The 24,546-nt window shown below is 43.2% G+C and overlaps 1 protein-coding gene across 7 annotated transcripts in view; it reads left to right on the plus strand.

Annotated features, from left to right (window-relative positions):
* The window catches only part of Septin6 (septin 6), a 73,468-nt gene that overhangs the window by 47,188 nt on the left and 1,734 nt on the right, over positions 1 to 24,546 (plus strand). The window contains exons 7-11 of one of the 7 annotated variants that reach the window (XM_048797138.1): positions 1,833 to 2,001; positions 5,227 to 5,359; positions 8,004 to 8,194; positions 11,214 to 11,275; positions 16,388 to 17,416. In XM_048797138.1, coding sequence (XP_048653095.1) covers positions 1,833 to 2,001; positions 5,227 to 5,359; positions 8,004 to 8,194; positions 11,214 to 11,275; positions 16,388 to 16,506 — 674 coding nt within the window. In that variant the 3' untranslated portion in view covers positions 16,507 to 17,416. Of the gene's footprint in view, positions 1 to 1,832; positions 2,002 to 5,226; positions 5,360 to 8,003; positions 8,223 to 11,213; positions 11,276 to 14,558; positions 16,188 to 16,387; positions 17,417 to 24,546 lie in introns of those variants that run through there. The other 6 variants (XM_048797139.1, XM_015498521.2, XM_015498520.2 and 3 more) reach the window with 6 other exon arrangements.

The raw sequence follows: 24,546 nt of genomic DNA on the forward strand, positions 1-24,546 counted from the left end.
TTTTTTTTTTTTTTTTTTTTTTTTTTTTTTTTTTGAAGTGCTGGGGATGGGACCCAGGGCCTTGAGCATGCCAGGCAAGTGCTCTGCCACTGAGTTACACCCCCAACCCTGACTATTAGTTTGAATGAGGATGATGTTGCATATTGCAGGGGCCTTACATCCTTATAGGGGACTTCTGACTGACTATCAGGAATCCCTGTCCAGATTTGGAGAAGCAGGTGGCATTTAGCATGGTCCCAAGAAGTTGCCTTACTGATTCAATTTTTTTTTTTTTGGTACTGGGGATTAAACTCAAGAACACTTGACCACTGAGTCACATCCCCAGCCCTATTTTGTATTTTATTTAGAGACAGGGTCTCACTGAATTGCTTAGTACCTCACTGTTGCTGAGGCTGGCTTTGAACTGGTGATCCTCCTGCCTCAGCCTCCGGAGTCGCTGGGATTACAGGCATGAACCACCGCGCCTAGCTGATGCAATTTTTAATATCAGTTTATGTTCTGTGACAGCAGAATAGGGGGTACTCCAAAAGCAATAGACCTTAAACAGGGGGATTATGTGGATCTATCTGGGCTTTGGAAAGATTTCTCTGATGACTACAAGGCAATCTGCTGAAAGTATTCCTCACCCTGTCACTCCCCAACCCCTTTCTGTTCCCACTGCCCTTTCCCAGGCCTACAAAACAGAATCTGGGATGACTGATCCTGTTCATCATTTCAGACACCACCATCCCCCGCCATGTTTAGTCCAAACACCACCATTCAACACAGCAGAGCCATGTCTGGAGACATCTTGACAAAGCAGTGCTCATGACCTTCGGTTCCAGCCAGAAATCCACTTTGCTGTGATTTGGTCCATATCTCTGTCATTCTTGGCCACTATCCAAAATGCAGACCTTTGCCACACTGTCTCAAGAAGGGACCTTTTTCACTCAGGCCAGAAAGTGGGGTTCACTTTCTTCTAGTCATCATTGCCGCTTATCAGGCCATTAATTCAAACACTCCTTCAAAGCTTCTGCCATCCAAATGGGCCACCCCTGAGGTCCACCCCTGCTTGTCACCATCATCTACTGATACCCTGGCTCTTTCCCCTTATTCTTTGGAGACTTGGCCATCTGCCTCCCCCCTACATTGCCTGGGTTTGTATCCTAACTCTGTAACATACTACTTATATAAACTTGTGAAGCCACACGGAGACCTTGCAAGGACAGTGTTCCTCATCTGCCTGATAAACTCTTATTCTTCTTTCCAGAGTCATCTTAGGAGCTGTCTCTTTGGTGAAACCTACACTCTCCAAGGAGTTTGTAGGATCCCTCCCCCACCACCTTCTGGGCTTCCATTTTACTCAGCTCTACCTCCATTTTTATAATTTTTGCATTGTTTAGTATTTGCCTATTTACATCTATTCTTCCACTAAACTTAAGCTCCTGAGAACAGGATTCCATTACTTTGTTTCTGAATTCCCAGGGCCCCATACCGTACTAAGAACAGAGATTCCACAAATGTTTATTGAATAGGTGTACATATGCTGTTGTCCACAAAGTGGCACAGGGTAGACAATCCTGTGATAGTCTGATTGGTGAATTTGGGTTGAGATGCTACTGAACATCCTTAGATATTTTTATGGCATTCCAGTTTTCCATGACTGCCATTTTTGTGACTTTCCATTTGCATTTTCAGTTTAAAAGCAAATTAGGAGGTAAATTCACAGGTTCTATCTACACAGATTGCAAGGCAATGTCACTGTTGGGCATGTTGCCTCTCATTTCGTCCATTTCTGCTTCTGCTGGCCTTCCTTTCAATATCCTTTCAATACCCCAATCCCTGCTATGCAGTTGAAAACGAGGCTCACTGCGACTTTGTGAAGCTGCGGGAGATGCTGATTCGGGTCAACATGGAGGATCTGCGGGAGCAGACCCACACCCGGCACTATGAACTGTACCGACGCTGTAAGCTGGAGGAGATGGGCTTCAAGGACACCGACCCTGACAGCAAACCCTTCAGGTACCGCCCCCAACAAGCCAAGCCAGGCCAGCCCAGCTCAGCCCACCCAGGTGGTATGGAAACCTTGCCCTGGAGAATTAACATGGGAAGCCAGACATGGGTTCCTCCTCGCAGGAGGAACAGAGGTCACTCACTCACCAGTTCTGTTTGTTCCTTCCTTCTCGGCGTCTGTGCACCAGCCAAGACAGCTGCAGTGGGAGAGGCTTGGGAAACACTGTGACCCTATTGATAGGTGTGAGGGAAGGGAGGGGACCCAGAGAGACAGCCTGGCTGATCTCTCACAGCCCCCTACCCCCACATCCAGTCAACTGTGGGGGAAGGGATCCCTGAACTGGAGCCCCTCCCTATTCCACAGGGTGGCAGTTATTAACTGTCTTCTGCCCTACTTTCTTCATCAGGCTTCTGTTGCTTGGGCAGGCCTCCAGTCTGTTCTTTACCCTCCTTGCCATTCTCAAAACCAGATAGGAGGGCTAGGAATATTGCTCAGTAATTGAATGCTTGCCTAGTGTGTGGGAGGCCCTGGGTTCCAGCCCCAGCCCTGAAAACACACACACACACACACACACACACACCAGATAGGATTAGGTAGCAGTCACTTTACCCATATTGATGAATGCAGATTCTTTATTCACTGTCCTTCATGTTTGCATTGAAGTGAAAGTTTTGTTTTGGCCACAGGATATGAATAATCACTGGCATATTTCTTAAATCAGAATCTCAGATGCTTTCAGAGAAGGAGAATGTTTCTAAAAGCAGTGTTTTATGCAGATGGGAGAGATAGACCAAGTAGAAACACGTCTGATCTATATGCATAAGCCCTGTGTGTTAAATTACCATGTGGTGCCCTTTGTGGCTCAGTCTCCTTTTAGGAAATGTCAGGCATCAATAAGCAAATGTAGGGGATATTTGTGAGAGAAGGCAGCTTTCCAAGGGCCTCTAAGTTCCTATAGTACCTGTTTGCAGCAGAAAAGTGGCCTGGGGCAAAGCCCAGAAGCCTTAGTTCCTAACAGGGACAGACTAGGAAAGGTCACTGGAGTCCCTGGGGTGGAGGAAGGAGAGCTTAGCTTTCTGTTCTGATGAGAGCTACCTCAACTGCTTCTCTCCTTTGCCTCCCACGGTTTACTTCTGCATCTGTGGAGTAGGAAGTGTGCCTCCACCTGGCAGTTCAGTGCTGGAAGGACCTTTGCTCCATCCTTTCTTTCTTTTTTGATTTTCTTTCTTTTTCTTTTTGGTACCAGGGATTGAACCCAATGGCGCTTAACTACTAAGCCACTTCCTCACCCCTTTTTATTTAGAAACAGGGTCTTGCTAAGTTGCCCAGGGGCTCAGTAAGTTCCTGAGGCTGGCCTTGAACTTGTGGTCCTCCTGCCTCAACCTCCCAAACTGCTGGGATTACAGGCGTGCACTACCATGCCCGCCTCATTGTGAGTAGTTCTGTTTCTGTGTCCTCATCCTCTTCACTCCTCTTCCACTGACCCCTTTCCACATTGCCTGTAAATATTCCCACTCTAAAGAAGTTCTCTCTTAGCTCTGCTCTTCTTCCTAGCCAGCTCCTGCTCTCTCAAGAAAGTTGGCTCTGGGGCTGGGGTTGTACCTCAGTGGTGAATCACTGACCTAGCATTTGCGGGGCCTTGGGTTTGATCCTCAGCACCACATAAGATAAATAAATAAAATAAAGGTATCATGTTCATGCACAACTAAGAAAATATATTTTTTTAAAACAGGGTGGCTCTTACAGGAAGGAGAGTCATTCTGTATTTATGGCTCCTCTTCCTCTTCTCTCATTTACTTCCTCAACTCAATGCAGTCAAAGAGGTTCCCAACACCCCATGGAAGTGCTTCTCTCCAAGGCCAGCAATCACCCACTGGTAGCCAATTTCATTGTGGCCTTAGAGTCTCATCTTCTTTGATCTCAATGCTTAACATTTGATGCTATTCCCCACTTTCTCCTTCTTGAAATATTGGCTCTTCCAGTAATGACCTGGCTGGTTTTATTCCTCTCCTTCTCTTACTACTCCCTTGTCAGTTACATTTGCAGGCTCACATTCTTCAGCCTATTCCTTTAAATGTTGGTATTCCCCTAGGATTCCTTCTGCTTCTTTCACTCCATTCTCTTTGTGGCTGGTTCCTTCTACTTTCATATTCCTAATTACCACCTCAAAGTGGATGACTCAAAAACTAAAATCTTACTTTTGAGTTCTAAACCCTCTGATCCAACTGAATACTGGACATTTCCACTCAGACATTCCACAGAGGCCCTACCAAAAATGTGAGTTGTCCATAATCTAATTCACCTCCTTTCTTCTTAAACATACTCCTTTCCCAGTGTTCCCTGTTGGAATCACCTTCCACCTGGGTGCACAAACCCAAAACCACAATCATTTTGACTTTCCTAAGTCCTGGGAGTTCTGCTTCCTTTACTGCTCCTCTACCTCCCTCCATTCCTTACCACCCCTTAACATGCAGATCCCGCCATTTTTTTACTTGGATCATTGGAAGATCTCTCCTTCACAATACAGCCAGAGTGGTCTTTCTCATGGATCCAGTCAGTTCTCCTGTTTTAAACCATACAGTAGATACATGTACAGTTCTTGAATGGAGCATCCAAAGCCTGTCCTCTTCTACCAGACTCAGGAACCTCACCTCAAAATAAGTTCAGTCCAGGGGCAGAGGCCTTAGCCCAGGCATCTCCCACTAGACCCCAAGTTCCTTGAGGGCAGGAATGGTGTCCAGATGCTCAGTGATTAGCATAGTATTAATTAGTACCATGTCTAGCACATGGTGGAGTCTTATGAAGTATTTGTGGAAGCATTGAATTAACATGGTCAGTTTTAGAGCCAGGACTTGGCAGCATAGTTCCATGGGTGGGCCCAAATGAATAGACAGGAGATACAGCTTCTGGTCCCACCTCTGTCTCCAACTAGCTCTGTGATCTTCAGTGAGTAACTTCACCTCTCTGGGCCTCAGTTTCCTCATGTGTGATATGAAGGCATAAAACCAGATTTTCTAAGTCTCTTCAGTTGGCCAAGGCCCACTTTTTTCCCTCAAGTAGCCCTATGATCCACCGTCATGTGCCGAGCCAGCTGCCTGCTGCTTTGTGGTTCTATTTTTGCATCTCTATTAAAATTGGGGGAGGATGAAGGAACTCAGGGAGGATGGTTGGAGACAGTTTTCATCAAAGAGCCCCTCTGAAGGCAGAGGGATTAACCTGACACATGCTCGCAGTTTACAGGAGACGTATGAGGCCAAAAGAAATGAATTCCTAGGAGAGCTGCAGAAAAAGGAAGAGGAGATGAGACAGATGTTCGTCCAGAGAGTCAAAGAGAAAGAAGCGGAGCTCAAAGAGGCAGAGAAAGAGGTAAATGGGAGCCTGGGTGCCAAGCAGGAAGGGAAGGGAGGTCCATCAGGGCGTGGAAGCCCATGACGGGCTTCACCCTGGGTAAGAGCCTTGTGGCCTCTAGGCAGGAATGGAGCACAGCTTCTCCTACCTTGGCTGGGTAGAGCTTTTTTTTTTTTTTTTTTNGGTTTTTGGGCTGGGGATGTGGCTCAAGCGGTAGCGCGCTCGCCTGGCATGCGTGCAGCCCAGGTTTGGTCCTCAGCACCACATAAAAATAAAATAAATGAAATACAGGTTTTGTGTCCAACTACAACTAAAAATATTAAAAAAAATATCTGGGATTGAACCCAATGGTACTTAACCACTGAGCCACTTCCCTGGCCCTCTTAATCTATCTATCTATTTATTTATTTATTTAGAAACAGGGTCTCACTAAGTTGCTAAGGGCCTCACTAAGTTGCTGAGGGTAGCCTCAAACTTGTGACCCTCCTGCCTCAGCCTCCCGAGTCACTGGGATTATAAGCATGTGCCACCATGTCTGGCAGCTAGTGACTATTATATTGAACAACACAGATACAGAACATTTTCAGTATCACAGAAAATACTGTTGAGAAATACAGGTATAAAGTCCAGCCCTTGAGGTTACGGCTGATTACTTTCCCTTTCCTGGGAGTTCAGAACTCTATAGGGACAACTAATGACTTTCTTGCTGACCTGGGCCATTCTACTTTCTCTGGTGGCTATGGGGAAAGGTGGTTTCAGGTGGTCCTAGATAATTTGCTAAAACCTAACACAGGGACAGATGGGGCATTTCCCTGTATACTTGGTTATTATGTTCCATTTCATTTTATGGTTTATCTGTCCAGGCCTAGCAAGTTCTTAAACTAAGGTTTGACAATCCTTCCTAAACATGTAGTTAGTTCTCTAAGCCATGACCTGGCCTCCAAGGTCTCCCCTACCAATCCACCTCTGCCTGACAGATTAATTGACCTCAGGTACGTTTGGTCATGTCAGCTACTGCTTTGCGTCTCTGGGCTTCAAAATCCTCTACAATGGGGCTGGGGTTGTAGCTCAGTGGTAGAGTGCTTGCCTCACATGCGTGAGGCACTGGGTTCGACCCCCAGCATCATGTAAAAATAAATAAATAAAATAATGATATAAAAAAAGCCTCTACCATAAAGAAGAGAAGCATTTAATTACTTCCCAAGTCTTTTCCATGTCTAATCTGCTGTGACTCTCAAGGGTTATCACCAAGCCCATGGAAAGGGTATTGATTTTATTTCAGTTTCACTTTTAAGAAGAAAAATATCACCCAGCCCTTTTAGGAGGAGAGGCGAGGGGATCTCAATGATAAATGAATAAAAGTTGCAACAAACAAAAGCTAGGTTAAACTGATGGGCAGCCCAAGTGACCCCCTTACTCCAAGTGACTAGTAAAAACCATCTTATACAACAAGTTTGTCACTTACCACACCTTACTAAGTGACAATTCCAAATACCCACAGGACCTAGAATACTGACCTTCTTAATGTGTGGCGAGTGCTACAGAATCCTAAATTCTCCCCTGAATCCTCCAAATAAGGTAAAATTCTGCTTGATCTGCTCTTACTTTATAGAATAGTTTCCACATTCTAGTTTGTGACAGCTTATGGTTCTTTTGTTTTGTTGTGGTGCTGAGGATTGAACCCAGGGCCTTGTGCATGCAAGGCAGAGCCTATGGTTCTTGCACCTGATCTGTTTGTCACAGTGGCATAGCAGAATATGCTTGTGGTTCTTTAGGTTTCTGGTTCTATTCAGGGTTAGTTGAGCCTCACCTCTGGTTAAGATTAGGGTGTCCGCACTCATTCCATTTTATAAGATCTTTTTATCTCCTTTCATGACGAAAGCCAAGTATTTCCTTAGACCATATTTATCATTGCTGCAGTTTTCTTTGTAATCCTCCCTCATTGCAAGGGATAAGAAAAGTGGGGGCTTCTTACATATGGGAGGTCCTATTACATAATCCTCTAAAGTTTGGTTTGTCTGGGCAAATGCTCTCATTTCTCAGACCTCCTGTTTCCTTATAAAATTGGATACAATAGCAGAACCTACCTCATCTGATTGTTGTAATAATTAGCTGAGTGTGGTGGTGCACACCTATCCTTCCAGCGACTTGGAAGGCTGAACAGGATTTCAGTTTTAAAGCCAGTCTCCACTACTTAGCAAGGCCTTGTCTCAAAATAAAAAAAAATAAAAAGGGATGGGGCGCTCTACCACTGAGGCTTTTATTTTTTATTTTGATATAGAGTCTCGATAAGTTGCTTAGTGCCTCACTAAGTTGCTAAGGCTAGCCTTGAACTTGTGATCCTTCTGCCTCAGCCTTCTGAGTCACTGCCATTGCAGCTGTCCACCACCATGCTTGCTATGGGGATTCTTTTCAACATAATGTTGGATGACACAGAACACACTGTTCCTTGACCATTTCAGAAGCAGAGATTTTGAGATAAAATACCAGGTGGAGAGAACTGCTTACAGCAGTGTGCCTTTTGATACCATCATGGCAATACCTGGCAGAAATGTGTCCTGCGGTCCAGGGGTCCTACAAAGTTGCAGCCTTGCCAGTCCTCATTCTGCTGGGTTGGAGGCTACCTTGAGGGACTTTTTTCTAATCTCTGTCTCCCTGACAGCTGCATGAGAAATTTGACCGTTTGAAGAAACTTCACCAAGATGAGAAGAAGAAGCTGGAGGATAAGAAGAAATCCCTGGATGATGAAGTGAATGCTTTCAAACAGAGAAAGACGGCGGCCGAGTTGCTCCAGTCTCAGGGTTCCCAGGCTGGAGGCTCACAGACTCTGAAAAGAGATAAAGAGAAGAAAAAGTAAGTAGCAGGCTTATCTAGGGTGGTGGTTCCTTTTTCCTTCTGCTCATCTCCCCAGAGCAGGACCCAGAGGCTGAGGGGGCTAAGGACTGGTGACCAGGCATGAACCACATGCTTTTAGACTAATTTGAATACCTATAACTGGTCCCCATGGAACCTTTGGTTTCCCTGTTTGGAGAACTGAGTGTAGGGGAGGGTTGGGTCCCAGAGGTTCAGCCCCTCTGTTTGGGCTACTTAGAAAAACTCTGCAAAAGGGATATGAAAAAGCAAGGGAAAGGAGAGGAAAAGCAAAGGGAATGTGAGAGTAGAAGGGAGGAAACAGGGAGAAATGCAAGTTGTAAGGAGTGGAAGAAAAAGGAAGGGCGGATAGAGGGTGGTAGAATAAAGAGAACCTTTTAGCAGATGCCTCTGGACACCTCCTCCCAGCTCCCCACCACAAGGAGGTTGGACCTGATGTTTCCAGGCCTGCTTGCTCGTCCTGTATCTGAGGTTGCCCACGTTTCCATGCCCATAGTCCAGCTTTCACCTGCCTCAGTTCTCTTTAGCTGCAGCCAACAGAATTTAACTGCTTCCACTGAAGGCTGCATCCCAGCCCATATTTCCCACCCTTTTCTATGCCTTCCTGCTGGCTGCTTAATTGTGCCCAGCCTGGGGTACTGAGAACTTAGTGGGGAGCCTTCAGATGTTGGCATCCTTTGAGTGCCCCATCCTCAAGCTGGAGAAGTGACTGAAAAACGAATCTGTCTCCTCTGGTACTTGGGAAAGCAGGATCAAATGTGCTCCAGGTTACAGTGTGTGTCAGTAGTCCTGACCCCACCCCTTCCTAATGGTCCTGGTCAATAGTCAATGCTTGCCAAAGTTACCCATTCCTCATCTCAGAACCAGAGAAGAGAAAAGCTTTTCTAGTCAGACCTATACAACACCAAGAAAACATCCAGCAGTGAGTGCTCTTATGCTCTTTGGTTGCTTGTATAGTGCAACCCAAGGAGTTCCAAGATGGAGTGTTTAGCAATGTCCTTACTAAATAGGACTTGCAAGGTGTCCATGGTCATTCATTGCATTCTTTTATTTTTTATTTGTTTTTTTTTTAATTTTTTAAAAATATTTATTTTTTAGGTGTAGATGGACACAACACAATACCTTTTTTATTTTTATGTGGTGCTAAGGATCCAACCCGGGCCCCGCCCGTGCTAGGGGAGTGCTCTTCCGATGAACCACAATCCCAGCCCCCATTGCCTTCTTTTAGCCACCCATTCCTGGACTTGTCTATTGGATACTTGCCAAAAGGAAGAAACATCTTCCTTTCCTCTGTGCCTGGCTTATTACTTAGGAATAACACAGTGTACAACTTTGCATAACTGTGACTTTGAATAACTTTGTACAATTGTAAAACATTTCATATTTGAAGGCACTCACTTTTGCAATCTAATTTTTTCACACTGGACTAACAAATGTGTCATTTGAAATCTAGAGATTTTCATTACTGAATCTTTTTTTAAAATATTTTTTAGTTATACAAGGACACAATATCTTTGTTTATTTATTTATTTTTATGTGGTGCTGAGGATCGAACCTGGGGCCTCACATGTGCGAGGCAAGTGCTCTGCCACTGAGCGACAACCCCAGCCCCTGGTTATTGAATCTTAATACTATATGTCAAAATTCACTGATTAATGAACTTTTTGGTATTACCTGTCATGGTTATATTAGTTGTACCAGCAGAAATGGCTGCCTTCTTTTTGTGTGCGTATGTGTATGTGGTGCTGGGGATTGAACCCAGGGCCTCACACATGCTAGGAAAGTGCTCTATAGCCCTGAGCTATACTCCCAGCCCATTTTTAAATTTTATTTTGAGACAGGGTCTTACTAAGTTGCTGAGGCTGGCCTTAAACTTGAACTCCTCCTGCCTTAGCCTCCTGAGTAGCTGGGATTACAGGCATTTCCAGTATTTTTAAAATTTTTGTATTAGTTGTTGATGGATCTTTTTTTTATATGTGGTGCTGAGAATTGAACCCAGTGCCTCACATATGCTAGGCAAGCACTCTACCACTGAGCTACAACCCTAGCCCATTTCCATTTTTTTTTAAATTTTTTTTTTAGTTGTAGGTAGACATAATACCTTTATTTTTTATTTATGTGGTGCTGAGGATTGAACCCAGGGCCTCACACTTGCAAGACAAGTGCTCTACCACTGGCCACAGCCCCAGCCCCCCATTTCCAGTTTTTAAGATCAGAAAAATTACCTTTGGGGCTCTAATCTTCTGCCTTTGTAATCCCGTGGTATTTGTTAACTATATCCCTGGGGCAGTTGCCCACTTGCAGGAATTGGGAGATTATGTATTTTGCTCAGAGGACACTGACACTAAATAAATAATAATAAATAATAAATAGTCCCCTTTCAAAATGTTCTGTGAGAACTCTCCTCAGACCAGGCTTTCTTCTTATTGCCTCAGATTATCTGACTTTCCCCCAACCCAAGCAAAAGACCCTGTATAGGGAAATACCTCTCCAGTCTCCAGAAATATCTGGGGTTGGTAATGGTACCCATTTCCAGTTCTGAGATGGGTGAAAACCTTGCTGGGACGTGGTACCTCATATGAGCAACAATGGCCTAAAAAAATAGCCAGTCCTCTTCCACACTCCCAAATGTATAAGTAAACCCAGGTCTGGGCTCCTTATATAATTCCATGAACAATTGATTAACTTCTGGAAGACCCACCATTAGACCTGTGCCACTCTGCTACCATCATGATGGTGGCGGCGAGTTTTGAGGATAGAAATGGTGGTAGTAGATTTCTTCTCAAGAGTGGGCAGGTGGATCTAGTAGAGTCTCATATTCAGGAGATCCTTTGGCTGCTATTAGAAAGATCAAGAAAGAGTACCAGTGTTTGAGGGGTGCCTACCAGTCCACCCTTCCCTTTGCCCCTCCCTGCACTCCTAATCTCTTTTGATCTCTAACTCTTCATTGTGTCAACTCATAATAGTTGATTTCTCTTCGTGCTCACCCCACCTTCATTAGCTCTTACTGTTTTACAGTTAACTCTGCTGTTTGCTGCATGCTGCATGAGACCCAGGGTCCTGGTAAGCTTTATTAACTCTAAGTAGAACTGGCAGTGGCTCCTAGAACATATCTCCCCAAACCCCACACCCCTAACACACATATCTAATCATAAAAGAAACTACTTCATTAGATTAGCTGGTTTCCTCTTATGTCTTATGATACGAAGAAATAGCCTGGGGTGGTTTCAAGCATATATGTGGAATGTCTGCCTGCCTGCCTGATGTAAAGGGGGGCTTTTGCAGACTTTTGCTGATAGAACAGCTGGGTAGCATAGATGTGATCAGTATTTGAGGTTTCAATTGTGGCCTTCTTTCTTTCTTTTTTCTTTTTCTTCTTCTTCTTTTTTTTTTTTTTTTTTGATACTGGGGATTGAAACCAGGGACATTTAACTACTGAGCCATATCCCCAGCCCTTTCTTTTTTATCTTTTATTTTGAAATAGGATCTTGCTAAATTGCTCAGGGCCTCGCTAAATTGCTGAGGTTGGCTTTGAACGTGTGATCCTCTTGTTTCAGCCTCCTGAGCCACTGGAATTACAGGCCGTTTTTTTTTTTTTTAAATATACATAATCATTACTTTCAAAATTAACTGGTGATACAAGAAACTGTCCTGCAGTGTCATAGTCAGCATTAATCCCAGATTTGGAAATGTACAAAGCTGATGTAAACTTGATTCTGTTTCCCTCTGGTGGCTGTTTCTTATCTGAGGAGTTCAAGTTCTCTGTTTTCCTTTTGGCTTTCCCCCCAAACCGTAATCAAAGAGGAAGAAAATGAAGAAACATAGATATTATAGAGGTGGTCTTAGATTTAATTCTACAAGTACCATCTTCATGAAAACCTCTGCTAAGGAAGGGGTATCCTTTGGTAAGGATTCCTGAGAGCTAGGTGTTATATCTAGAGAAGTAAATAAAGCTGTCCCTGGTGTCAAGTAGGTCACAGGGAGGCTGAAAGCAGTGATTAAGCACCTTCTATCTACTTTGCTAGGCTCAGGTAATGGAGGAACAGGAATATAAATATTTTTCATTTAACATAATTAGGCTTCTTATTATTTAAAAAATCTTGCCATGGAAACTTCCAAGCGTGAGCAAAAAAAGAGAGAATAGTTCACTGCAGCCTTGTGTACCCACAATCTAGTCACCAAATAAACCATCAACATAGGGCCAATTTTATTTCATCAATTACCACAGACCTGCTGGATTATTGTAAGGCAAAACCTCTGTCATTTTATGTGTACATGCTCTAGTATGTATTTCTAAAAGATAATGACTCCAAAAAATAATAATAATAACCACACTCCCAGCATTATCACACCTACAAAATTAACAATAATTTGCTAACATAAAATGTCTATTTAGTGTTTGAAATACCCTGGTTGTCTCGTAAAGGCCTTTTTTACATTTGGTCTGTTTGGACTGGAGAATATAAAATATTGAGAAGACTTCTCCCTGCTTACCCATGCAGTTTATGATTTTAGATGGAGAGCCTGCTGTTAGTCACCAAACTGATTGCTGTAGCTATTCCACTGGCAACTTCAAGCAGCTGGCAAAACATCCTACTTTCAAGCAAATCCCAAAGAGAAAGTCCATCATAGAGGCTTCTGAAACTTAAGGCCCATGAAACCGGGCCAAACGTAATGATCCTAAAAAAACAATGAAATATGTCATGTATATCTAAAAGGAACAACAATGAAATTATTTACTATCTATCTTAACAGCAAGTCTCAGAGCCCATGCTAGTTGACCAGAATTAAACAGCAACTCCCCATTTGTGCCTAGCAAAGTGTCTGAGGGCTGAAGGTATCTGGGTGGTGGGGAGCTCATAATTACTAGGTTAGGACCTAATTAAGAAGAGATTTTTAAAAATATTTTTCAGGTTGTTGATCTTTATTTTGCTATCTGATGCCACTACTGCTGTCAAACTGGGTTATGTCGGTATAGGAGAGAGAAAGCATGTTCCCAGGAGCCAGTTCAGTATGACCTCAAGGCACTCTAACATAGCTATATTCTAAGTTATCCACTAGTCATCATGACAAACAATTTTCTTCTGATCACCCCCTTTTTGGGTATATTAATCCACCCATTCATTAACCCAGCTTCTCTTTTCATTTTTAGTTTGGGCTTCCCATAGATGCACCCTTTCCCGTGCAACACAACTGAGCCTCCCTTTCTCTAATTTCCCTTTAACATGTCTCGGGGGACATATGCACCATGCCCTTCCCTCTCTTCTGTGAGAGTTTATAGAAGCCTGAGAGTCAGAGGATGGTTTCTGGCCTCTGGTCAAAAAGTCAGCAGTCACCTGACTCAGAAATGCATCTCAGTTCCTTCTCCTAGGACCTCCAGTCATCCATTCTTCCCACTATCCCCTTCACATTCCTTCTTGCCAGACATTCAGAGGTCCCATCTGCTACTCTTTGCCACAGTTTCCCTGTTCAAACTCTCCTTGATCCTTGTTTCCCTTAGGTATTTGCATCCACCATGGCTGAGTAAGCACCAGTCAGCAAAGCTGTCCCCTTAGTCTCCTGTGTCCCAGTCGTGGTCTTCCCTGCCCCCTTCACTAACCTGAGAAGCCACAGCCCCTTTTTAGAGAGCTTCAAAAGGAGTCCAGCCCTTTGCAGTTTTTATTCAAAGTAACTGCAGTCAAACTATCTTAAAAGCCATGAGTTTATTTATACCAAACCCGGAAGCATAATACACAATTTCTGAAATAAATAGCATAAATTTCCCCTCTCTAACTCTGGGTACCTGACAAATGCAGAAGGGAGAATAAACCTGAATATTATTACCAGACTAGAATCTTGAAGGATAGACTTATAAGATTCTTCTAAGGAATGTTCGCATCTCCTTGGTCATTTCCCAGGGAACTCTATGACATCCTAATAAGGCAGGGCAAGTAGCAGGGATAATAATCCCATTTCATAAACTGGAAAGCCAACTGGTCGAAGACTCAAGAGCTTGAATAAGTCTTCTAGTCTCTTTGGTGAATGTGAGGATGATCGTAATGTGTGTTTTGTGTATGTCCTCAGTAAGAACATGCAAGCTTATCAGTTGGAGGGAAGAAAATAGGTGTTGTGCCTTAGAAGGTCCTTACCTTTAGGTAATTTGATTTTTAAAAAAATTTGCCCTAATTTTTATAATGGGTCCCATCTAAGAGTGGCTTTGGGAATCCCTCTGAAATAGGGAGCCCTCTCTTGTCAGGGTCATGAGGCACAATGACCTTTGGTGTTTGGGCAGTGACAGAGTGAGAGCTGGAGGCGACCAAGCAATGATCTGTGGCTAATATGCCGTCTCTCTGCCCTTCCTTTGCAGTAATCCATGGCTGTGTACTGAATAGTATCCCCTGCTACAGCTGGACTGGACTCCACTTAACCTTTTAAGCGAAGGTTCCTATTTTAATTGACAGCTTTCCTTTGGGGTGCCAGGCAACCGGGCATTCCACCCCTGCTGTGTACTTCAAGCCCCACTTTTTTTTTTTATTTCTTCAACTTGCTCCTGCCTCCCAGTCCCACTGACACCGACAATGACCTTTTTCTTTTTTTTTTCTTTTTTTTTGGGGGGGTTGTTTTGTGATCACAGAGTCAAGAAGGCTATGCCAAATTTCTAGGCCTTTTTGAAGTGCCAAAAAAGAGGAAGGAATTTCTTTATTCAGTAACATATTACTAAATAGTAGGAAGGAAAAAAAAACAGCAGAAGAAAGTAGAAAAACTGAAAAGCAGACATGCACAGGCTTTTCTCTTGTTGACAATGCAAGAACTCACTTCTGTTATGTATTGGTTGGTGAGTCAAGGATTGGTTAGTGGTCAGAGACCAGCAAGATGGTGATGCTGTCAAAGCACATACTAGTTTCTTGGGAAAATTCAAGTCACAGTGGAGCATTTTAAGAGACACAATACTTGTTGGTAAAAACGAACCACGACCATCAAAACCCTCATAAACAAAAACCAAAGAAATCCTCAGCAGGCTCAGAGTTAGGGCTGTCAGGTCTCCTTGAGAAAGACTCCTTATTTACAGCTTTGATGTTCCTAAATCCACCTTTGAGGTTACCAACCAGCAATCACCATCCTTCTGGGTAATTCTGGGCATTACAAACAGGAGGCCCCCTTATTTGCATTTGTTTACAGATTGACCTCTTGAGGCTTGAGGATCTCAAAATACTTCAAAAGTATTAAAGCCATATTGCCTTTGGGAGACCTTCAGAAAGTAAGCAGGTATTTTATATAAAAGGGAGAAATTTGGGTAAGACAGATATAACCCAAAGAGGAAATTGAGACTCAGAGAAGCAAAGGGAATTGCCCAAAGTCCTGCTGCTGTTTCTTGGCAAAAATCAGGCTAAATTCCTTGTCATCTGTTTCACCAAGGGATTCAGTCTGTTTATATATATTCCTGGAGACAGGGTCTTTTGATGTTCAGAGAAACCAAATCGTCAGTGTTAGAGGACCCTAGAGTGTGTTTTTCCTCCATAGAAAAGCATGAGGATGGGGCAGGTGGGGGCTGCGAAGGAAGAAGCTCCAGGCCAACTCCTTAAAAATAGTCAAGCCTTTTAAAAGCATCCAAATGCTTGTTTCCTTGGGTAGTTTTTCTCACGTAGACATTTTCCCCCTCTCCACTGAAAAGGCTTGTTAATTAGTACCATTGTAACTATTTTTTAAAAAATACCCTAAGTTCTCTGTTTACTTCTGGTGAAACTAAACCAGTCATTAGAAATGGTCTGTGCTTTTCTTTTCCCAGACTGGAATGGAATGGCTTTCCTGAAACACACACACACACACACATACACACACACACTTCATTTCTTTTAAGCCAAGAAGGTTGCTTTCCCCAGCTGCAGGTTGGATCACGGTTTTTGCTTTGTTGTTGTTGTTGTTTATTTTCATCATTTAGCATTCACATGTGGCTGTTAATATGTGCTTGTTTTTAATTAAAACAAGAAGCTTTAAACTGGTGTGTGGTGTTCTTCAAACCTTCTCCACAGATTTTCCCATGGTGATGGCCCCTCACTGACCCCATTTCTAACCTGTCTTCTCCAAGTGTAGTCTGTGCTACCTCAACACTGCCCACTCCCCTCCCCATCTTACTTTGAATGTCCTTTTTCTTTGGCTAATTTCATGTTTTCTTTCTCTTTCTCTCTCCCTCTCCAGCTTTTTTTAATCTTGTCTTCAGCAGCTGCACTAAGTCTAAAGGAGAAGACTGCCATTATAGAAGAGTTAGGGTTCCATATTGTCTCAAACCAGAAATCGACCAATTCCCTCTCCCCTAAACTGTGTGCACTCACATGTGCACACATGCACACACACACACACACACACACATACCACTCAATAAGTGTCCATGTGTCCCTGTGTCCAGGCAAGAAGCTCTCTTTTGACTTACATGGTATTTTAAATTGGAAGTGTCTTGTCCTAAACTAACAAGGCAGGAAAAGACTCATCAGAGCTGGAAAATGGACCAAATGTAACCTCAGAGAGACAACTACAGGACCACTCACCCAAGTGTAAGTGACTGGGGTAGGAGACCTCAGCTGTGGGTGCGGAAGTGCTGTTCACAAGGTTTTGAGTTTTATGTTTTTCTTTTGAAACAATTCTCTGGTTCAATGGGTTAACTGTCTCTGGCTATTATTAAACATTTTTGAACATGGAAGAGAGAGTTGAGTGACATTTGCATCTTCTCCAGCATTCACAGGCCTTCTGCAGACCCCAGCAAGGGGGAAAAATGGATCCACTATCTAATATTCAGGCGGAGAAAGGAGAGAGGAGAGGGGATTTAAGCTTAGTGAGGGCAGAATTACTCCATTCAAATTTCCAAGGCCATAGGGGGCTTTGCAAGAGGTTTCTGTTCAACCTGGGATCTGGAAAGAGAGGATAAATCTGCCTTGAATTCATTGGTTTAATTTGCATCAAAATACCATGTGAGTGTGCTCATTCCAATATATCCCTACCACCATCACTACCGGTCCACTGTCCAGTGTCTCTTGAGAGAGCCTCTTTGCATGTTTTTCAGAATCTGTGTTTTTCCTTTCTTCTTTGTTCTTTTTGCTCAAAGGTGTGACCAGTCACTACCCCTCTGGGGCTTTCATTTTCCAAGAGAAACATCCCAGAACCAGCACTGTTTAGCTTGATACCTTTCTAATGTCTATGTCAATTTTCAATAAAATTCAAAGAAATGCTAAATGGCTCTGTGATCTGATCCTAAATTATTAGGTCATGTGGCTTACCACAGTTTGCCTTAGGAAGAATGAGTGGCTGCTTCCCAAATGGATAATTTGAGAAACTCAGGGGAGCCAGGAGCCCGTGAAATCTTCCTTGGTGGGCTACCACAACACCATCTTTCCTCCATTTGAGCCTCAAATTCCCACTGGGGCTGGGTGGATATGAGCAGGGAGTTTTCTACTTTATTAGCATGGGTTTAACTAATCAGTTGACCTAATTATCATCGGGATAACAGATGAAGAAAGTGGAGTGCCCCATCCTATGGAACAAGATTCAGGTGAGTTTTAATTCTAGAAGGAAAATAACTCTGCATGTCTTCTTTCATTTAATCTCGTGATACGAACGTTCCCCCAAATTCATGAATATGACTGTTCTTTATGACCCAGAAAGCATTCTGTAGATAGTAGGCTATATTTTAGGTCTACCAGAGAGGGAAGCCTCCCATTCCCCCAGGAATTAAAGTCGGCAAGAGGGAGAGTGATCACTTTACAGAATTTGGTTGCAAATGAGGTGAGGCTTATTTCCCTCAGGCTTTTTCCCCCTAATAGCCAGGTGCTGAATGAAGACTGGACTAGCTGTTCTCATCCTTTGTAAGGAAGCCTGGAGGCCTCTGCAGGATACCTTAAGAAACAACATTGGCCTGTTTCTGCGCTTTTCGAACACTAGGGGGCAGCCGAGTGAGGCCATAATCGCCTGTGACGTCACAGAGCAGAGGCATGTTCTGAGGTGTGGAAAAATACAGACTTGAGCCAGGAGGACTTGCTGTGTCCTCAGCGGCAAGTTGTTTTCACAGATTCTCTAGAAATGGGGTATATCATTGATTCCCTCGTACAGGCGTTATGAGGGCTACCTGTGCTAACGTAAGTTATAGACTTGGTTATTCAATAAAGGGGATCCCTTATTAAGGATGGAGTTTTCCCTGCACTAGAAAGTGTTTACCTTAGGGTCCTCTAATCCCAGGTTTCTCAATCGCAGCACTATGGAAATCTGGGACCAGTTAATTGTGTGGGGCTCCCCGGTGCATTGTAGAGTATTTAGCAGTATCCCTGGCCTCTACCCACTAGATGTAGGTAGTATCTACCCCCCTCCACACACACACACACAGTTGTGACAACCAAGAATGCTTCCAAGAGTCATCCCATGTTGAGAATCATTACTTTAGTCTGAGGGTCAGCAAACTTTTTCTGTAAAGGGTCAGTTGGTAAATACTTTGGGCTTTGTAGACCATATGATCTCCACGACCATTCTCCTGTCACTATAGCAGGAAAACAGCCATAGATACGGTGTAAAATGATGAATTTGGCTGTCTGCCAGTAAAACATTACTTTAGATGCTGAAATCTGGATTTCATATATTTTTCACATAGCATGAATTACTTAAATTTTTGTCAACCTTTAAAAATGTAAAAAATGTAAGCATACGAGTCATACAAATACAGAAAATGGGGCCAGATTTCACCTGTGGGGTGTATTTTGTGCATCATTGGACCTAAAAGTGCTAGAAGCAACTGGCCTCTCAAAAGAAATTGGAAATGAAGACAAATGATGAGGGCTGGGGATGTGGCTCAAGCGGAGCACGCTCACCTGTCATGCATGCGACCTGGGTTTGATCCTCAGCACCACATACAATGATGTGTCCACCGAAAACTAAAAAATAAATATTAAAAAAAGAAAAAGACAAATGAAGAGTTTTAATACAAGGTAGTGGAGAAAATTGGTTTGAATTTACTAAAATGTTCATAAAATTTTGCTGGAGCATAGATGTGGGGCATGGGCCTGCTGTGGTGACCAGAGCCTGCTCCTGAGGTGGAAAGTTGCTGAGCAGCTGCAAATGCCATCATTCATTTCTAAGGAGAGAAACTAAATCTCAAATACCCTCAAAAAGGCCAATCAGGGCTCCGGTAGTAAATGCTCTAGTAGGCAATGTCCTTTCCTATTGGAAATTCCCCACTTGGGAAGATTTGTCCTTTGCTAAAAGGACAGCTTTCTTGCAAGGCCATTGTTTTTTAATGTGGGCACTCCTTGAAATAGTTACACATTAGGACAATAGTATCTCAAGTGATTTTTGGCACCTTCCATCAGTATCCATCTAAGACTTGAACTACCTCTATGCTTGTTTGACTTGGACTTTAGAAAGTCCTTGGCCTATTTGGGTGTGCTGGTGCACACCTGTAATCCCAGTGGCTTGGGAGGCTGAGGCAGGAGGATCACAAGTTCAAAGCCAGCCTCAGCAACTTATCGAGGTCCTAAGAAACTTAGCCAGACCCTGTCTCAAAAATTTTTTAAAAAGAGCTGGGGATGTGGCTCAGTGGTTGAGCAACCCTGGGTTCAATCCCCAGTACAGGGGTGGGGGGGCAGTTCTTGCCCTAGGCACAATACCTACAGAAAATCATGGCAACTATGACACAGAACTGGAGTCAAAATTTTTTACCTTGGTTTGGGGCTAAATAAAATCTTTGGTATGAGACCTAGTTAGACACTGCCCTTAAGGAATATTACAGACTGGCCTCCTCTTGTCTACTCAGTCATATTTTCCAATAGTTCCTAACCCCTATTCTCCATTCCATTTAGTCTCTGCACAAGCCTCTCCCATAATTATTCAAATTGCTGTCTCTGTATGTAATAGCCTCTACTGATTTAAAATCCTCCCTTTGAGGCTTATGTCCTGCTTCTCCATGCAACCTTTCTTAATCTCATCCACCTATCTTCTTCTCCATTTTCAAAATTCCTAGTTGATCTTGTATAGCCTTCTCTGCTTCTTGTTTGAGGGACTTCCCTCCTTGAGAGATGTTAAACTTCCTAAGAGTAAAGGCATCATTTATAGCCTTCCAGAGGTCCCAGTAAAGGGCTGAATAAAAAGTGATTAAGAGGCAGCTTGATTTATGTTCTTGACCAGCACAGGGAAGTTTTGTATTTTCAAACGATTTATTTGAAATTAAGTTACAAGAATAGTACAAAGTTTACTCCATACTCTCCACCCAGATTCACCAATTGATAACATTTGGCCCTAATTCATTTATCATTTGTTTGTGCCCACCATACATACAGATAAAAAGAATTTTCTTTTACATAACCACAGCTAGTTATCAACTTTGGTAAATTTCACATTGTTACAATATTTTTTAATGTGTTGATAACATTCTATGTGGGCATTTTCCCTTGCAGTACAGGATCTAGTCTAGGATCACTTTCTTTGCCTTTTATGATGTTGATCTTTTTGCAGTCCTATTTTAAAAATACAATCTTCTTATTTTGAGCCAATTTGTTGCTCAGTTTCTCCATTATATAGTTACTAGCCTTTCTTCTACTTCCTTATTACTAATGAACAATCTGTGGGGAGAATTATAAATCCATGCAAATATCTTTCTACTCATCAAAAATGTCCCCCTGGATTTAGCATCTATTGATAATTCTTGCCTGAATTCATCTGCAAAGTGATGATTTTCCAACTCTAGCCCTCCTTCCGAATCTACCACAAGATCCTCCCTGTCTCTCACTTATTTATTTATTTTTGCGTTGCTGGGATAGAACTCAGGGACTGACTCCTGCATGCCAGACAAGCAGTCTACCACTGACCCATATCTCTAGCCCTCTCTCATTTATTTATTTTGTACTGGGGATTGAAGCCTGGGGCACTTAACCATATCCCTAGCTCTTTTTAAAATTTTCTCTCTTGAGAGAGGGTCTTCTAAGTTGCTGAGGTTGGCTTTGAACTTGCCATCCTTCTATCTTAGCCTCCCAAGTCCCTGGGATTACAAGCATGTCACAACGCTCCACTCTCACATCTTGATCTACGTGAGATCACTGTGGACTTAAGGCTTCCTATTTTTTCAGTGATTTCTAATTCATTACTGTCCTTAATTATTTGGGCACTCAGGTTACCCAGGTTTGGCCAGTGGGAGCTCCTGGTTAGTGTTTTTAATCCATAAGTAAACATTCCTCAAGAGCATTTGTGGTGCAGAGTAGTCAAGAACTCTGGATGATCTAATTTCTGGGATAGTTTGTGGGAGTGGTGCGTGGTCAGGCTACATGTTTCCCTCTCTTTATTACTTACTGAATCCCCCTCAGGAAATGGCAGGGAAGGAAGCTGGGGGCAGTCAGTGGGGTTGTGTGTGTAGTATAAAGACAGTGGCAGGATCCTGTGTTAGAGGAGGAGGATGGATGGGGAGGAAGTTGAATGATGACAGTTTTCTGTGTTGGTTTAGGATTGCAGTGACTGCCTTTGTCATCTCTTTGTCCTCAACATCTCTTTAATCTTTATTCAAATGCTCCATTTCTGTTTGTGTGGGGAGTGTCCATAACTCCTGCTCACTGAGAAATCATCAGTGGCTTGTGAGAAAGGAATAGGCTGAAATAACAGCTGAAGAATTTTTTTTTTTTTTATCGGAAGGATTATCAGGGAGAGAAGGTCATGTAGAGACAGGTTATCGCTGAGTTGCTTAAGGCCTAGCTAAATTGCTGAGGCTGGCTTTTGAACTTGCAATCCTCCTGCCTCAGCCTCCCAAATTGCTGGGATTAAAGGTGTTCGTCACCACACCCAGCAGAAAGATGTTTTGTTTTTGTGGTGCTGGGGATTGAACCAGGTCCTTGTGCATGCAAGGCAAGCGCTCTACCCACTGAGCTATATCCCCAGCCCAGATGTGTTTTAATTACAATTCTGGCTTTGATGAAGATTGGCAGCTTAGTCTGTGTTTCAGTCCATTTGTACTTTATGCATACCTGAGTCTAGATAACATAAAAAACAGAATTTGGGGTTGAGGATTTAGCTCAGTGGCAGAGCACTTGCCTAGCAAGTGCAAGGTCCTGAGTTCAATTTTTGGCCTTGGGGGGAAAACCCAAATCAGAATTTTATTTCTCAGAGTTCTGGAGGTTGGGAAGTCCAAGATCAAGGCACCAACAGGTTTATCTGGTATGGACTGCTGTCTAAACCCAAGATGATTTCTTGTTGCTGCATACTTTGGAGAGGAACATTGTGTCCTCATGTGGTAGAAGGTGAAAGGGCAATTGACCAAATGCTGCATAAAACATGTTTTACAAGTCCCTTAATTCCATTTATGGGGGAGTAGCCCTCACAGACTAATCACCTCTTAAAGGCCCTACCTCTCTTTTTCTTTTTTTGTTCCAGGGATTGAATGCAGGAGTGCTTAACCACTGAGCTAAGTCCCCAGCCCTTTTTATTTTGACACAGGGTCTTGCTAGATTGCTTAAGGCCTTCCTAAATTATGGAGGCTGGCCTTGAACTTGGGAGCCTCCTCCTTCAAGCCTCCTGAGTTGCTGAAATTACAGGCATATGCCACTATGCCTAGCTAAAAGCCCTACCCCTTACTGCCATTACCTTAGCCATTAAGTTTCAACACCTCCGTTTTGCAGGGAACATAACCATAGCAGAATGAAATTAATCCAGTTATAAAACAACAAGTCACCTTGAAAATGTGTACTCCAAGAAAATGTATTTCATCAGATTGGGATAATGGAGGAAACATTCATTCAATTCAACAAATATCTATGGAGTGCCTACAGGAGCCAGGTGTAGATGATAATAGCAAATACAAGTGAGTTCCCTGCTCTCCTTGAGTTGACATTCTATTGTAGGAAAGACAGCCATACTGTTTTCAAATAAATCCAGAAGATGACACCTGCTCTGAAGAAACAAAACAGGCCAACACAATGACAAGAATTCAGGTGATCTGAACTATGATCTCATCGTTGTCAAGAAGTATCTCTACAGCCTTCAGCAGGTTACCTCTCTGGCTTTATTTTCCCCACTCATACAAGAGGACTTGAATTTATATCTAAACTTGCTTCCTAGTATGGTATTCTTGACTTGATGATTCAAGAGCTGTCCATTACATCAATAAACATGAATGTTTACCATGGAGAAACAGACATGGAAATAATGATGAAATGGTGTGAAAAGTCTTGGTATCTTCAGCTTTTCTCAGTCCAAGAAATATGTCATTAAAGGGTTTAAGAAGATAATGGGCAAAACTGCCTCATTTGCTAGTCCTACTGCTGGTGTTACATTTAATTTTAGGCCAAACTATTTTTCCCACCAAGATTGTAATCTGCACAGTGATTTAGCTGTTTACTGTTTTTTGTGCAGCTTTTAAAACTCATCTTTGAACCACCTTTCTCCTTTGTAATATTTTACACTTTTTTTTGTGTGTGTGGTTTTGGGGATGGAACCCAGGGCCTTGGGCCCACTAGGCAAGTGCTCTACCACTAAGCTACCTCCCCAGCTCCCAGGTTTTAAATGGACACATACATAATTATCTAATCATGATTAGAACTCTAACTATTGGAATGGAGTAGAGAGATAAAAGGATTGGCCAGAGAAGTGGTATATGAGTGATTTTCTTTGCAAGTGTTTCATTTTTACTACCTTTGCACAAAGTTAATGATGTATGACGCACAGAGATTTTTCAAGCTATCACCTAAAGAAAAGGCCCTTTGGAGAGCTAACGTTAAAAAAAGTGTAAAATCCATTCCAAGCCTAAATTAACGCTAGAAATCCAGGGGGAAAGCGTCAGATGAGCTATTATTACCAACAATTACCTGAGGGCACTTTCCAGGGACTTAACGGAACTAGATTCTCCAACCTCAGAGAACCTTCATAACTCCCTTCCAGGAGTCCCCGCCCTCTAGTCACCACGGTGCGTCAAAGGCCCATAGTCATCATAGGAAGGGTAAAAAAGTACATCGCGCGAGATTCTGCGGCGAGATTTCGAAGTTAGGGAACAGCCGCGGCGCCTGCGCACTGGTCTCACAACCCTGGGGCGGCACGCGGGTAGGTAGGCTAGAATTCAGAGGAGGGGGCGCAGAACGTGCTGGTGTCTTTTATTTTTCCACTCCTCGCTTAGTGCGTGGGTCCGGGGGTCCAAGAAGGTGCGGAGCACTCGGACTGACTTGGCCTCCACAGTGCGCGTGTGAGTGCGGAGGTAATTCTCCTGCTCCACGAGTTGGAGTGCAGCTGGCGTGCGCCCGGCGTCGGGACGTGAGCTCGTGCTCCCGTTTTCTTTTTAACGTTACCCCCCACGCACACATTCCAGTCCCCATAGAGTTGGTCTTCCTGCCTGAACGCACCCCTTCTCA

The sequence above is a fragment of the Marmota marmota genome, unplaced genomic scaffold, assembly GCF_001458135.2.
Source record: "Marmota marmota marmota unplaced genomic scaffold, marMar, whole genome shotgun sequence".
In the NCBI taxonomy this organism is placed as follows: domain Eukaryota; kingdom Metazoa; phylum Chordata; class Mammalia; order Rodentia; family Sciuridae; genus Marmota; species Marmota marmota.